At 45.7% G+C, this 13243-nt stretch overlaps 1 protein-coding gene across 2 annotated transcripts in view; it reads right to left on the bottom strand.

Moving 5' to 3' along the window:
- The window catches only part of LOC149429135 (uncharacterized), a 185703-nt gene extending 172989 nt beyond the window's left edge, over positions 1–12714 (bottom strand). For both annotated transcript variants that reach the window (XM_089666691.1, XM_089666690.1), the window contains exon 1: positions 12623–12714. In XM_089666691.1, the coding sequence (XP_089522817.1) occupies positions 12623–12665 (43 nt within the window). In that variant the 5' untranslated portion in view covers positions 12666–12714. The remainder of the gene's footprint in view (positions 1–12622) is intronic.
- Between the last annotated feature and the right edge of the window lie 529 nt (positions 12715–13243).

Here is a 13243-nt window from a genome sequence, read left to right as displayed (position 1 = left end):
TCAATGGCCTGCCCAGGGTAGAGTTGAATGCTTGGGATGATGTTACCCTTGCATGCATGGGTAACATCAGTGGCTGGCAAAGGACAATGATGGGTGTTACGGGACCTAGAAGTAGTATCAGTGGAGATGGGGTAGTTTACTTTATCACATCTCAGGGCTGCTCATCCTCTGCTGCGTCCCAAAGAAGTCCTGGCCTCCCTCATGATAGAAGGAGTTGGCAGCAACCACCAGGGACCTCAGGCCCCATAGTTTGGTAGATATAATTAACACTGTCAACTGCAAACCATTTCAGGTGATGTTATCTTCCACATCATATGACCTATTTGTTATGTCTGGGTGTGAAAATCATCGCAGTAATGCCTTTAAGTGCACTTGGAGTCCTTCTCGGTGAATCACCTCCCTGGGCAGTGAAAGCTTTATTTTTTCAAAGAGCCGCATTCCGAACGTTCATTAGGAGCATTGGTTATACAAGCCATTCAGAGAACCTTCGCCTTGCGCGCTCATTTCTGCCCAGGAGCAATGGGAAGACATAGCACGTGAAATGAGTCACATCCTTCCCCTGACCCCCTTGCTATCTGGCACCTTCACACCGGTAAGAGCCAATTAATGAAAATGCCGCAGTCACGTGACCTCGCCGGCACCACAACCTCCTCCCGGCACCTTTGCTCCAGGTGAGACTCGGCTCCTTGCGTTCTGCTTTCTTCCTTGACAGCTCTGGATGTCTGCATCCTCCATGGATCTAGAAATGTTCCTGGTGAGATCTCCCGGCGGATAATGCTGCACCTCGCCTCGGGGAAATTCCCATTTCAAATACTTCCTTGTAGGAAACATTCCAATTTGTAAATTAAAATACAAAATATGTTAAAAAAAAGCATTTTAAGACTTCATTTCCTTGTTTTTTGTAATTAACCCCTTTATGACTACCTAACACGTGTACGGTGGCCAAAGGGTGACCTTTAACCACTTCCAGTCCGGACACTTTCACCCCCTTCCAGAGAGACCAGATATAGTGATTGCAGGGTCTGGGGAGAGCGGATATAGTGAATGCGGGGTCCGGGGAGAGCGGATATAGTGAATGCAGGGTCCGGGGAGAGCGGATATAGTGAATGCGGGGTCCGGGGAGAGCGGATATAGTGAATGCAGGGTCCAAAGAGACCGGATATAGGGAAAACAGGGTCTGGGGAGAGCGGATATAGTGAATGCGGGGTCCGGGGAGAGCGGATATAGGGAAAACAGGATCTGGGGAGAGCGGATATAGAGAAAACAGGGTCTGGGGAGAGCGGATATAGTGAATGCGGGGTCCGGGAGAGAGGATATAGTGAATGCCGGGTCCGGGGAGAGCGGATATAGCGAATGCGGGGTCCGGGGAGACCGGATATAGTGAATGCGGGGTCTGGGGAGAGCGGATATAGTGAATGCGGGGTCCGGGGAGAGCGGATATAGTGAATGCGGGGTCCGGGGAGAGTGGATAAAGTCAATACAGGGTCCGGGGAGAGTGGATATAGTGAATGCGGGGTCCGGGGAGAGCGGATATAGTGAATGCGGGGTCCGGGGAGACCGGATATAGTGAATGCGGGGTCCGGGGAGACCGGATATAGTGAATGCGGGGTCCGGGGATACCGGATATAGTGAATGCGGGGTCCGGGGTTTAGTATCACTTTAATACCCACATGCGTCGCTGGGTGGCTGATGTTTATGTTATGTGCTGAGAGCGCGTTCCAAGCATAAACACTGAGCTGTCAGAGAAGTTCTCTACATGCATAGGCTCACTTGTTGCAGCAAAGTTATCCAGCGGCTGTATAGCCACCCATCACTCTCACTGTGCGGGAAACACAGTGTCAATAACCCTCCCCCCCCCCCCCACGTGGTTCCTGGGCTCTTCTGCTCCAGGATCAGGATGGGGATTGTAAGAGAAACAAGGAGCATCCCTTCCTCGATCTCCTCTGCACTGAATGAAATCGGAATCGATGAGGATTTGGTCACTTCCAGTTTCAGAGCGAACATTCCCCGGCCGGTACAGCCAGGGGGCGTATCTAGCGGAGCAGATTTCTGCCCAGTTAGATGTTTCGGAGGGCGGGGGGGACTCCCCCATTGTCTCCATAGAAAATACCTGTCACCTGCTCAATACTATCACATGGGGGTTTGTTAATCCCTTGTGATAGCAATAAAGGTAAATAAAAAATAAATAAATAGAACGTTAAAAAAAAAAAAATTCTAAAAAATGTAAAAAATTATAGCAAAAATAAAAGTTCTAAAAGAAAAAAAAAAAAACCCTCCTTTGCCCCGCGCACATCTGTAAATACAGATGTGTACCCAGCGATCGCACCACACATGTGGGGTATCAGACATCAGAGAGAGAGCAACACGTCTAGTGCCAGAGATCACAGTTACCTCTAAACCGGTGAGCAGGAAGGCTGCGTTCACACTTTTGTATAGCGGGAACAAGCGTTCTCACTCGCGATTTAGTTTCAGCAATTTGCACGCGATTGTGCGTGTCACACAGGACCATTTATTTGAATGAACTGCCCTATTTATTTATTTATTTCAGGTACTTATATAGCGCCGTCAATTTACGCAGCGCTTTATATATATATTGTACATTCACATCAGTCCCCGCCCCCGAGGAGTGTACAATCTAAGGTCCCTAACCCTCAAGGAGGCGTACAATCTAAGGTCCCTAACCCTCAAGGGGCGTACAATCTAAGGTCCCTAACCCTCAAGGGGCGTACAATCTAAGGTCCCTAACCCTCAAGGAGGTTACAATCTAAGGGCCCTAACCCTCAAGGGGAGTACAATCTAAGGTCCCTAACCCTCAAGGGGCGTACAATCTAAGGTCCCTAACCCTCAAGGGGCGTACAATCTAAGGTCCCTAACCCTCAAGGGGCGTACAATCTAAGGTCCCTAACCCTCAAGGGGCGTACAATCTAAGGTCCCTAACCCTCAAGGGGTGTACAATCTAAGGTCCCTAACCCTCAAGGGGCGTACAATCTAAGGTCCCTAACCCTCAAGGGGCGTACAATCTAAGGTCCCTAACCCTCAAGGGGCGTACAATCTAAGGTCCCTAACCCTCAAGGGGCGTACAATCTAAGGTCCCTAACCCTCAAGGGGCGTACAATCTAAGGTCCCTAACCCTCAAGGGGCGTACAATCTAAGGTCCCTAACCCTCAAGGGGCGTACAATCTAAGGTCCCTAACCCTCAAGGGGCGTACAATCTAAGGTCCCTAACTCACATTCATACATACACATACTAGGGACAATTTAGACAGGAGCCAATTAACTTACCAGCATGTCTTTGGAGTGTGGGAGGAAACCGGAGTACCTGTAGGAAACCCACGCAGGCACAGGGAGAACATGCAAACTCCAGACAGGTGGTGCCATGGCTGGGATTCGAACCAACGACCCGAGTACTGCCAGGCAGAAGTGCTAACCATTTAGCCACTGTGCTGCCCGATGTGCGTTTGTCGCCTGAAAAGAAGCTCCTGCCCCTTCAGGCAGGTGTGGTTTGGCGATCCTGTCGCACGGCAATCGTGGAAGAATCACATTGCGTTTGGAATGCCATTAAGAGATAATATTATGCATTTGAGAAGGCATAATGGCACCCAAAACGTGGATTGCGCATTGTGCAGCTATCACCACATGATTTGGAATCGCAGAATCACAGCAATCCTGCCCGCAATTCCAAATCCTGACGTGTGAATGGAGCCTAAAGGCTTCTAGGACATTACCTATGGAGATTCTTGGCTACTGTAGTTTAAGGTGATATAACGTGGGTCAAAACTTAACATGTTTGGTATCAAATTAGTCGACACAACCTAATTTTTTCATATGTATATATAAAGTGCAGCGCTAAAATGAACAGAAAACAATGTTGAAAATCAATAGAAAGTCAATGCAATAATGAATGGGTATAGATGAATGACCCTTAATTAATCCAGAACCTTACATATATAAATTAATACCCTTTTTTTTTTTGTAAAATTGTGCTTGAAACATATGAAAAAAGTATATAAAAAATGAGTAAAAGCGCCTTAATATATATAAAAACAAGCTGCTATGCACAAAAAGGTAACCAATATCACCCCAGAACATCAATGTATATATAAGGACCACCCACACCAGCTTCATACTACCCAACAGTAGAGGGAGGACCACCCACTATCAGATGACATCTGGATTTTTTTACACAAAAAGCGCATATTACATGCGTGTCCGGTGAGTGCGCATTACCATTATTGCACGGATACCGGACCCTAATGGCACCTGAGCACTATAGTCACTTTATTGACTTTTTGGATCACATTTCCATCTGAACTCATATATTTATATATGTAAGGTTCTGGATTAATTAAGGGTCATTCATCTATACCCATTCATGACTGCACTGACTTTCTATTGATTTTCAACATTGTTTTCTGTTCATTTTAGCGCTGCACTTTATATATACATTGATGTTCTAGGCCAGGGGTGGGCAAACTTTTTGACTTGAGGGCCGCAATGGGTTCATATATTGGACCCGGGGGCCGGACCAAGAGTAGATGAATGATGTGTATGTGTCATCCATAGTAAGTATAGTAATATTCCCCCATAGTAAGCATAGTAATTAATCCCCCATATAGTAATTCATCCCCATAGTAATTCATCCCCCATATAGTAATTCATCCCCCATAGTAATTAATCCCCCATAGAGTAATTAATCCCCCCATATAGTAATTCGTCCCCCCTATAGTAATTCATCCCCCATATAGTAATTCATCCCCCATAGTAATTCATCCCCCATATAGTAATTCATCCCCCCTATAGTAATTCATCCCCCCTATAGTAATTCATCCCCCATATAGTAATTCATCCCCCATATAGTAATTCATCCCCCCTATAGTAATTCATCCCCCCTATAGTAATTCATCCCCCATATAGTAATTCATCCCCCCTATAGTAATTCATCCCCCATAGTAATTCATCCCCCATATAGTAATTCATCCCCCATATAGTAATTCATCCCCCATATAGTAATTCATCCCCCATATAGTAATTCATCCCCCATAGTAATTCATCCCCCATAGTAATTGATCCCCCATATAGTAATTCATCCCCCATAGTAATTCATCCCCCATATAGTAATTCATCCCCCCTATAGTAATTCATCCCCCATATTAATTCATCCCCCATATTAAGTCCCCAAGTCCCCCCTGTGTCAATTCACTTACCTTTGCTCCGCGTGTTCCTCTCGCCGTGTTCCCGCGCCGTTCCGGTCTTCAGGGCGGACTGTGAGAGGAGCCTAGCTCCCCTCACGTTCGTCACGTTGCCCCGCCTACACACATCCTGACAGCCATCCTGACAGTATCACGCTCCGCGGGCCGGATTAAAAGGTCCGACGGGCCGTAGTTTGCCCATTGCTGTTCTAGGGTGATATTGGTTACCTTTTTGTGCATAGCAGCTTGCTTTTATATATATTAAGGCGCTTTTACTCATTTTTTATATAATTTTTTCATATGTTTCAAGCACAATTTTACAAAAAAAAATGGGTATTAATTGTTTGTGTGTTTGGACTAAAATTCATTTTATTTTATTTTTTCCTGAAAATATGCATTTGATAAACTATTTTGCAAGTATCATGCGACATGAAAAAAATTGCAACAATTATCTTTGTGTTCTACACGGCCTCTGCTTTCAGAAAATATAGAATGTTCTGGGGGTTCAAGTCATTTTATGGCCAAAAATGCAGATTTTTACATGTGTGCCGGAGTGCCTAAACTAACATGGATCAAAATAGAAAGGAATGCGCTTCTATAGTTTTAGGTTTCTTTGTCTATGGATTGTATTAAAAAAAAAAAAAGAGGGCTTAGCTATAGAAGAAGCCAAAGAGAAAAAAGAGGGAGGACATTTTAGAGTGCATATATCCAAGTCAATTGATCAAAGTATGCAGAAATGTACTTTTTCTTAAAAAACATTATATATGCAGGCGTACCTCAGTTTACGAACGCCTCGGTTACCGTAATTGTTTGGTATACGAATGAAAATCCATTGAAAATAATGGCTCGGTTTACAAATTTTTTCGCAATATGAACGGATTAATTGGTTTTCAATGCATTTACGATTTTTTTTTTTAATCATGTCCCTGTACAGTATTTATGCCTTTAAAGTGCACTTTATAAAGAGTTTTGAACAGATAAAATACTTTTTTTTTATTTTTTCTGACCTTCAGAACGGATTAATTGGTTTTCAATGCATTTACGAATTTATTTCGCAATACGAACAGATTAATTGGTTTTCAATGCATTTACGATTTTTTTTAATCATGTTCCTATACAGTATTTATGCTTTTAAAGTGCACTTTATAAAGCGTTTTGAACAGTTAAGACTTTTTTTTTTACTTTTTTCTGACCTATGGAATGGATTAATTGGTTTTTAATGCATTTACAAATTTTTTTCACAATACGAACGGATTAATTGGTTTTCAATGCATTTACAAATCACTTTTTAATCATGTCCTTGTACAGTATTCATGTCTTTAAAGTGCACTTTATAAAGAGTTTTGAACAGATAAGACTTTTTTTTTTACTTTTTTCTGACCTCCAGAACGGATTAATTGGTTTTCAATGCATTACTATGGGAAACCACATTTTGGTTTACGAATTCTTTGCAATACGAAAAATATAATTTGTACAACTGTGTGTATATATATATATATATATATATATATATATAAATACACACACAAAATCTATACATTAACCTCTTGGCGCCGGCCGCACGCAAATGTGTGGCCTTCCGGCCTCTGGGCCTTGACACCGTGTGGCCGCACATTTGCGTGCAATTAAGAAAAACATGTACTGAGAGTGCGCGCCCTGCGAGCTCCCAGCACACGTGTCCGGTACTCATGGAAGGTCTGATCTCCTCCTTCAATTGGAACCTTTCCCAATCATGTGACCGCCGTGATGGCGAATCACGGCGGTCACATGACCCTAAAACCCCGCCTCCTGAAACCCTTAAGGGGCTCCCAGCACACGTCTGGTACTCACAGAAAGGTCCGATCTCCTCTTTTGATCGGGACCTTTACCAATCATGTGACCACCGTGAAGGCAAATCACGGCGGTCACCTGACCCTAAAACCCCGCCCCGCCTCCTGAAACCCTTAAAGGGCTCCCAGCACACATGTCCGGTACTCACGGAAAGGTCCGATCTCCTCTTTTGATCGGGACCTTTCCCCATCATGTGACTGCCATGATGGCCAATCACGGCAGTCACATGACCCTAAAACCCCGCCCTGCCTCCCGGCTTCTGAAACCCTTAAAGGTCCGGGAGGCGCTGGCGCCAAGGGGTTAAACATTTTCTTAGGGCTAGTTCACACCATCTGCGTTTGGTTGGGGAAATTTAAAGATACATGCAAATTAATCGAATTCTATGGAGACCCCCAGTTTGCCAGACTAGTGTCCCTCCAAAGTAAAGGAATCTCTGGTTGTCACCAGAGTGTCCCCCATTGGAAGATTTCCCCTCTATTACCTTTCTGGGGACAACCCAAAATTTGGGATTCTCTTTTACTTTCCCTTTCCATAAAAACAGTAAACAGGACAAACAGAGAGAATGAATCTCCCTAATGGGGGCACAGGCAGCAATAAAACCTGAGAAGCGTTCTAATCCCTCTCCATCCAAAACTAATAAAAAAAGTAATTGCCAAATAAACAAACCCAAATCAGAAATGTAAAATTGCTCTGCTCCATAAGGGGGGAGTACAGGGGTGGGAGCTGAAGTGGTTTATATCGTGAATGTTCCTTTTGCAGTATATTTCAGTAAAACACGTATTTGTTTTTATCCTGTGTACCTTTGGCCTAAAGTGGTGTACACCTCTGTAATGAAAAATGAACAAAGCATGTGCTACTATAGTGTGTACTTGCCTCAACCCAAAGCACCTAGTGTGATTTCTGTCATTCCACTGCTATCCGCATGGGTCATTTGTGACAGTTTATGCCGACACCAAGCAATCTTGGCAGATGTCCCCCACCCCATACGCAGCACATAGCAGGTGATTGACAGTGCAGAGGGTGGGGTGTGTCCATTTCTTTCCACTCAGATCTCAGGTTACACTGAGCTCTTCTCTCTGTAGTGTGTGACATCAGATCCCCGCTCCCAGTTAAGGAATGCTGTGTAAATTCTGGACTTTTAACGGCTGTAGAGAAGAGAACACAGCAGATAAACAGGTATAACTTATGTAGGAGGATTTTGTTCATCTCTGTGTATCACCTGAGGATAGTCACTTCATTGAGTATATGGACAGGTTTACAACCACTTTAATCCATCTTGTTTTTTTAGAGGCCGAGGATACAAAGTGAGATAAAAATGGACCAGCAACGGTCCGAGGTTCTATTACATAAACCCTGGAACTTTAGCTTTACAAAGGTACTAACAACACAAGACATAAAGCCCATTCCCTTGAAAATGCATCGATGTTTGTGAACCTGTTCATAACTGGAAGTTTCCTTTGCCAAGCTGAAACAGAGCAGAGACGGCTTCGTGGCAGAAAAGTCAGAAAGCATCCCGCATGCGAAAGAGTTTCACGCTGGATTTTGAAAGGGCCCCAAGGACAAGGGGCAGCCTAGAAGCTGGTTTCAGAAGCGAGAAGGCTCTGCAGGGCTGGTGTGCGAGGGATTACAGGAGAAAAAAAAAAGCTAAAGAAGGCGAAGGACTAAAAATCAGGAGGGGCAGAGGTGGGCATATTCGGCAAAGGGTCAGGAGAAGGAAGAAAAGCATGTTGGAAGGCAATGTACTTATCCAAAAACTTCTGATTTTACACGTGTTGGCAATGTGGGGGAAAGTATTTCAAAAATAATTCCAGGCAAGGATATTATGACGTAGTTACACCGGCCCCACTTGGATCAATGTAACCATGCATATACTTGCGATGATCCCTCTAAAACAGCCATTCTCAGCCTGGGTTAAGTGGAACCAAAGGGTTCCTCCAGGGGTGGCTAGGGGTCCTTGTGCTGTAGGTAACTGACCTCCCATCTGATGGTGCCTCCATGGTTCTATCTGATGGTGCCTCCAAGGATCTATCTGATGGTGCCTCCAAGGATCTATCTGATGGTGCCTCCATAGCTCTATGTGATGGTGCCTCCAAGGATCTATCTGACGGTGCCTCCATAGCTCTATCTGATGGTGCCTCCATAGCTCTATCTGATGGTGCCTCCATAGCTCTATCTGATGGTGCCTCCATAGCTCTATCTGATGGTGCCTCCATAGTCCTATATGATGGTGCCTCCATAGCTCTATCTGATGGTGCCTCCATAGTCCTATCTGATGGTGCCTCCATAGCTCTATCTGATGGTGTTTCCATAGCTCTATCTGATGGTGCCTCCATAGCTCTATGTGCTAGTGCCTCCATAGCTCTATCTAATGGTGCCTCCATAGCTCTATCTAATGGTGCCTCCATAGCTCTATCTGATGGTGCCTCCATAGCTCTATCTGATGGTGCTTCCATAGCTCTATCTGATGGTGCCTCCATAGCTCTATCTGATGGTGCTTCCATAGCTCTATCTGATGGTGCCTCCATAGCTCTATCTGATGGTGCCTCCATAGTCTCTGCCAATCCCTCCACTGGCTTCCCATTGCCCAAAGAATAAAATTACAACATCACCAATCTTGTCTCCAAATATCACCCAAACCATCCTCTCCGCTGCTCCCAAGACCTCCTGCTCTCTAGCTCCCTTGTCTCTTCCTCCCATGCTCATCTCCAGGACTTCTCCAAAGCCTCTCCCATCCTCTAGAACTCTCCACCCCAATCTGTCCGACTATCTCCCACTCTGTTCACTTTTAGGTGATCCCTGAAAAACCTATCTCCTCAGGGAAGCCTATCCAGTTAATAACTGGATCTTCTATTTCTCTCATCAGTCCACCCCCACAGTTATTACCTTTTGTACCACCAGCCACTCCCTATTTGATTGAAAGCTCCCAGGATCAGGGCCCTCCTAACCCTCTTGAACTGTATTGTCTCCCATTATACTGTAAAGCGCTGAGCAAACTGTTGGCGCCATAAAAATCCTGTATAATAATAGTGGTAATGTACCAAGATCTCTCATCTCCATGATGAACGTCTCTGTGATGAAAGTCACTTTGGGTGGGGGGCCCATTGAATCCAGCTCACTTTGGAGAGGTGGGGAGACCCCTGTCTCAGCTCCCCATATCCCTCTTATGTGTAAATCCTTCTTACTGTATCATTGCTGTATATTGTAATGTGCTGAGCAAACTGTTGACCCTATATAAATCCTGTATAATAATAATACAAGTCCTGCTCTATTCACAAACATGGCTGCGATATTTCTAAAGTTGCAGGTCGGCAGTAAAGAAGTACCGTATTTACCGGCGTATAAGACGACTTTTCAACCCCTGAAAATCTTCTGAAAAGTCGGGGGTCGTCTTATACGCCGGTGCGAGCCGGGTCAGGGCGGCACTTTTTCGAGGGGAGGCGCGGTGCCGCCCCCCCTCCTCCTCCAGCGGACACTAACTACAGGGGTGGACAGAGGGGCTGCTGTACCTTACCTGGCTCCAGTCCCACGACGATCCGGCTGCTCCTTCTTTCAGTTCGGCCGCTCGATGGCCATGCAGCCGCTCGGCTCCGCCTCCTCACCGGTGATTGGGCGCCAGCACTGGAAAGGCACACAGGCGACCAATCACCGGCGAGGAGGCGGAGCCGAGCGGCCCCGCGAAAATTGAGCGCCCGCACTGGAAGAAGGAGCAGTTGCTCCTCTCCCCCACTGACACTAACGATGGGGCACTATTCCTCCCCCACTGACACCAACGATGAGGCACTATTCCTCCCCCACTGACACCAACGATGAGGCACTGTTCTCCCCACTGATACCAATGATGGGGCACTATTCCTCCTTCCCACTGATACCAACGATGGGGCACTATTCTTCCCCCACTGATACCAACGATGGGGCACTATTCCTCCCCCACTGACACCAACGATGAGGCACTGTTCTCCCCACTGATACCAATGATGGGGCACTATTCCTCCTTCCCACTGACACCAACGATGGGGCACTATTCTTCCCCCACTGATACCAACGATGGGGCACTATTCCTCCCCCACTGACACCAACGATGGGGCACTATTCCTCCCCCACTGACACCAACGATGGGGCACTATTCTCCCCACTGACACCAACGATGGGGCAGTATTCTCCCCACTGACACCAACGATGGGGCACTATTCTCCCCACTGACACCAACGATGGGGCACTATTCTCCCCACTGACACCAACGATGGGGCACTATTCTCCCCACTGACACCAACGATGGGGCACTATTCTCCCCACTGACACCAACGATGGGGCACTATTCTCCCCACTGACACCAACGATGGGGCACTATTCTCCCCACTGACACCAACGATGGGGCACTATTCTCCCCACTGACACCAACGATGGGGCACTATTCCTCCCACTGACACCAACGATGGGGCACTATTCCTCCCACTGACACCAACGATGGGGCACTATTCCTCCCACTGACACCAACGATGGGGCACTATTCCTCCCACTGACACCAATGATGGGGCGCAATTCCTCCCACTGATACCAATGATGGGGCGCTATTCCTCCCACTGACACCAATGATGGAGCACTATTCCTCCCAATGACACCAATGATGGGACACTATTCCTCCCACTGACACTAATGATGGGACACTATTCCTCCCACTGACACTAATGATGGGACACTATTCCTCCCACTGACACTAATGATGGGACACTATTCCTCCCACTGACACCAATGATGGGGCATGATTCTTCCCACTGACACCAATGATGGGGCACTATTCCTCCCACTGACTAATGATGGGGCACTATTCCTCACACACTGACACTAATGATGGGGCACCATCATTGGTGTCAGTGGGAGGAATAGTGCCCCATCATTAGTCAGTGGGAGGAATAGTGTCCCATCATTGGTATCAGTGGGAGGAATAGTGCCCCATCATTGGTGTCAGTGGATGAAATAGTGCTCCATCATTGGTGTCAGTGGGAGGAATAGCACCCCATCATTGGAATACCATACTGAAATACCATACCATATTGAAATCAAATCTGATGTTTTTTTATTTGGTGTCCGTTGGAAGAGGGGTAGTCTTATACGGCGAGTATAGCTCAAACCCTATATTTTAACAGGAAAAGTAGGGGGTCGTCTTATACGCCCAGTCGTCTTATACGCCGGAAAATACGGTACTTTCATTTTTTTGTGACCTTTTACATGATGTCATCTCTGACCACAACAGAACATACTACTGAGCTGCCTAAATGTGTATTCCTATGGACCGTGACTGCCGGGAAAGTGAGTCACTTCCCAATACGCACGTTATTTTCCCCATGTGCCCGCACCCAATGTAACGTGGGTCTGAGTTATTTCCAGGATACTACGTTCTAACTTACATCTGCTGGAATTGGATGAGATATCACAGGATGGAGAAGCCTTTTCTGCGAAAGCTTCCGTGAGCTATAAAACCACATCAATGCCTCCCAACATGGCTGCCAAATGCAAAGAAGGATGGCAAACTGTCGCTGCAGAGCGAGGAGGAACGCAGAGAGGAAAGGAGGGAGTGAGGAGGAAGGGGAAGGTGGTCATTGTACCTGGGCCTAAACTGTGTCCAACGGAGTCAAAGGCATGTAGCATAGAATCTGTAACACAAGAGGATAAATTCAATCCTTCTCTCTCTAGATTGTGTCGAAAATTACAAATAAAGTCACAAATGGACATCAGAATACAGTTTATCACCAAGACCAATAGGATAAATTATCATTCCATCACATAGAATTTGAATATGCGTATTTTGACCCACTGCAGACACCGGATGTACTAGGAGCAGATGAAGATGGAGGTCTTCTGTCTGGGTCAGCTGAAGGTGAATGACAATCATGCAAACCTAAATAATTCCAGGTATACATATCTCACACAGTAAGGAAAATAATGATTTGATCCCCTGCAGATTTTGTAGGTTTGCCCACTTACACAGAAATGAAGGGTCTATAATTTTTATCATAGGTGTATTTTAAATGATAGAGACAGAATATCAACCACAAATCCAGAAAAAAACACGATACAAAGATTATAAATTGAGTAAAATAAGTATTCAATTCCCAAATAAATATGACTTAATACTTGGAGGAGAAACCCTTGTTGGCAAGCACAGAGGTAAGACATTTCTTGTAGTTGGTTACCAGGTTTGCACACATCTCAGGAGGGATTTTGGT

This window comes from Staurois parvus, unplaced genomic scaffold (assembly GCF_062004578.1).
Source record: "Staurois parvus isolate SC_StPar_1 unplaced genomic scaffold, SC_StPar_1.0 ptg002781l, whole genome shotgun sequence".
NCBI lineage: Eukaryota > Metazoa > Chordata > Amphibia > Anura > Ranidae > Staurois > Staurois parvus.
This window is presented reverse-complemented; position numbering and strand designations above follow the sequence as displayed.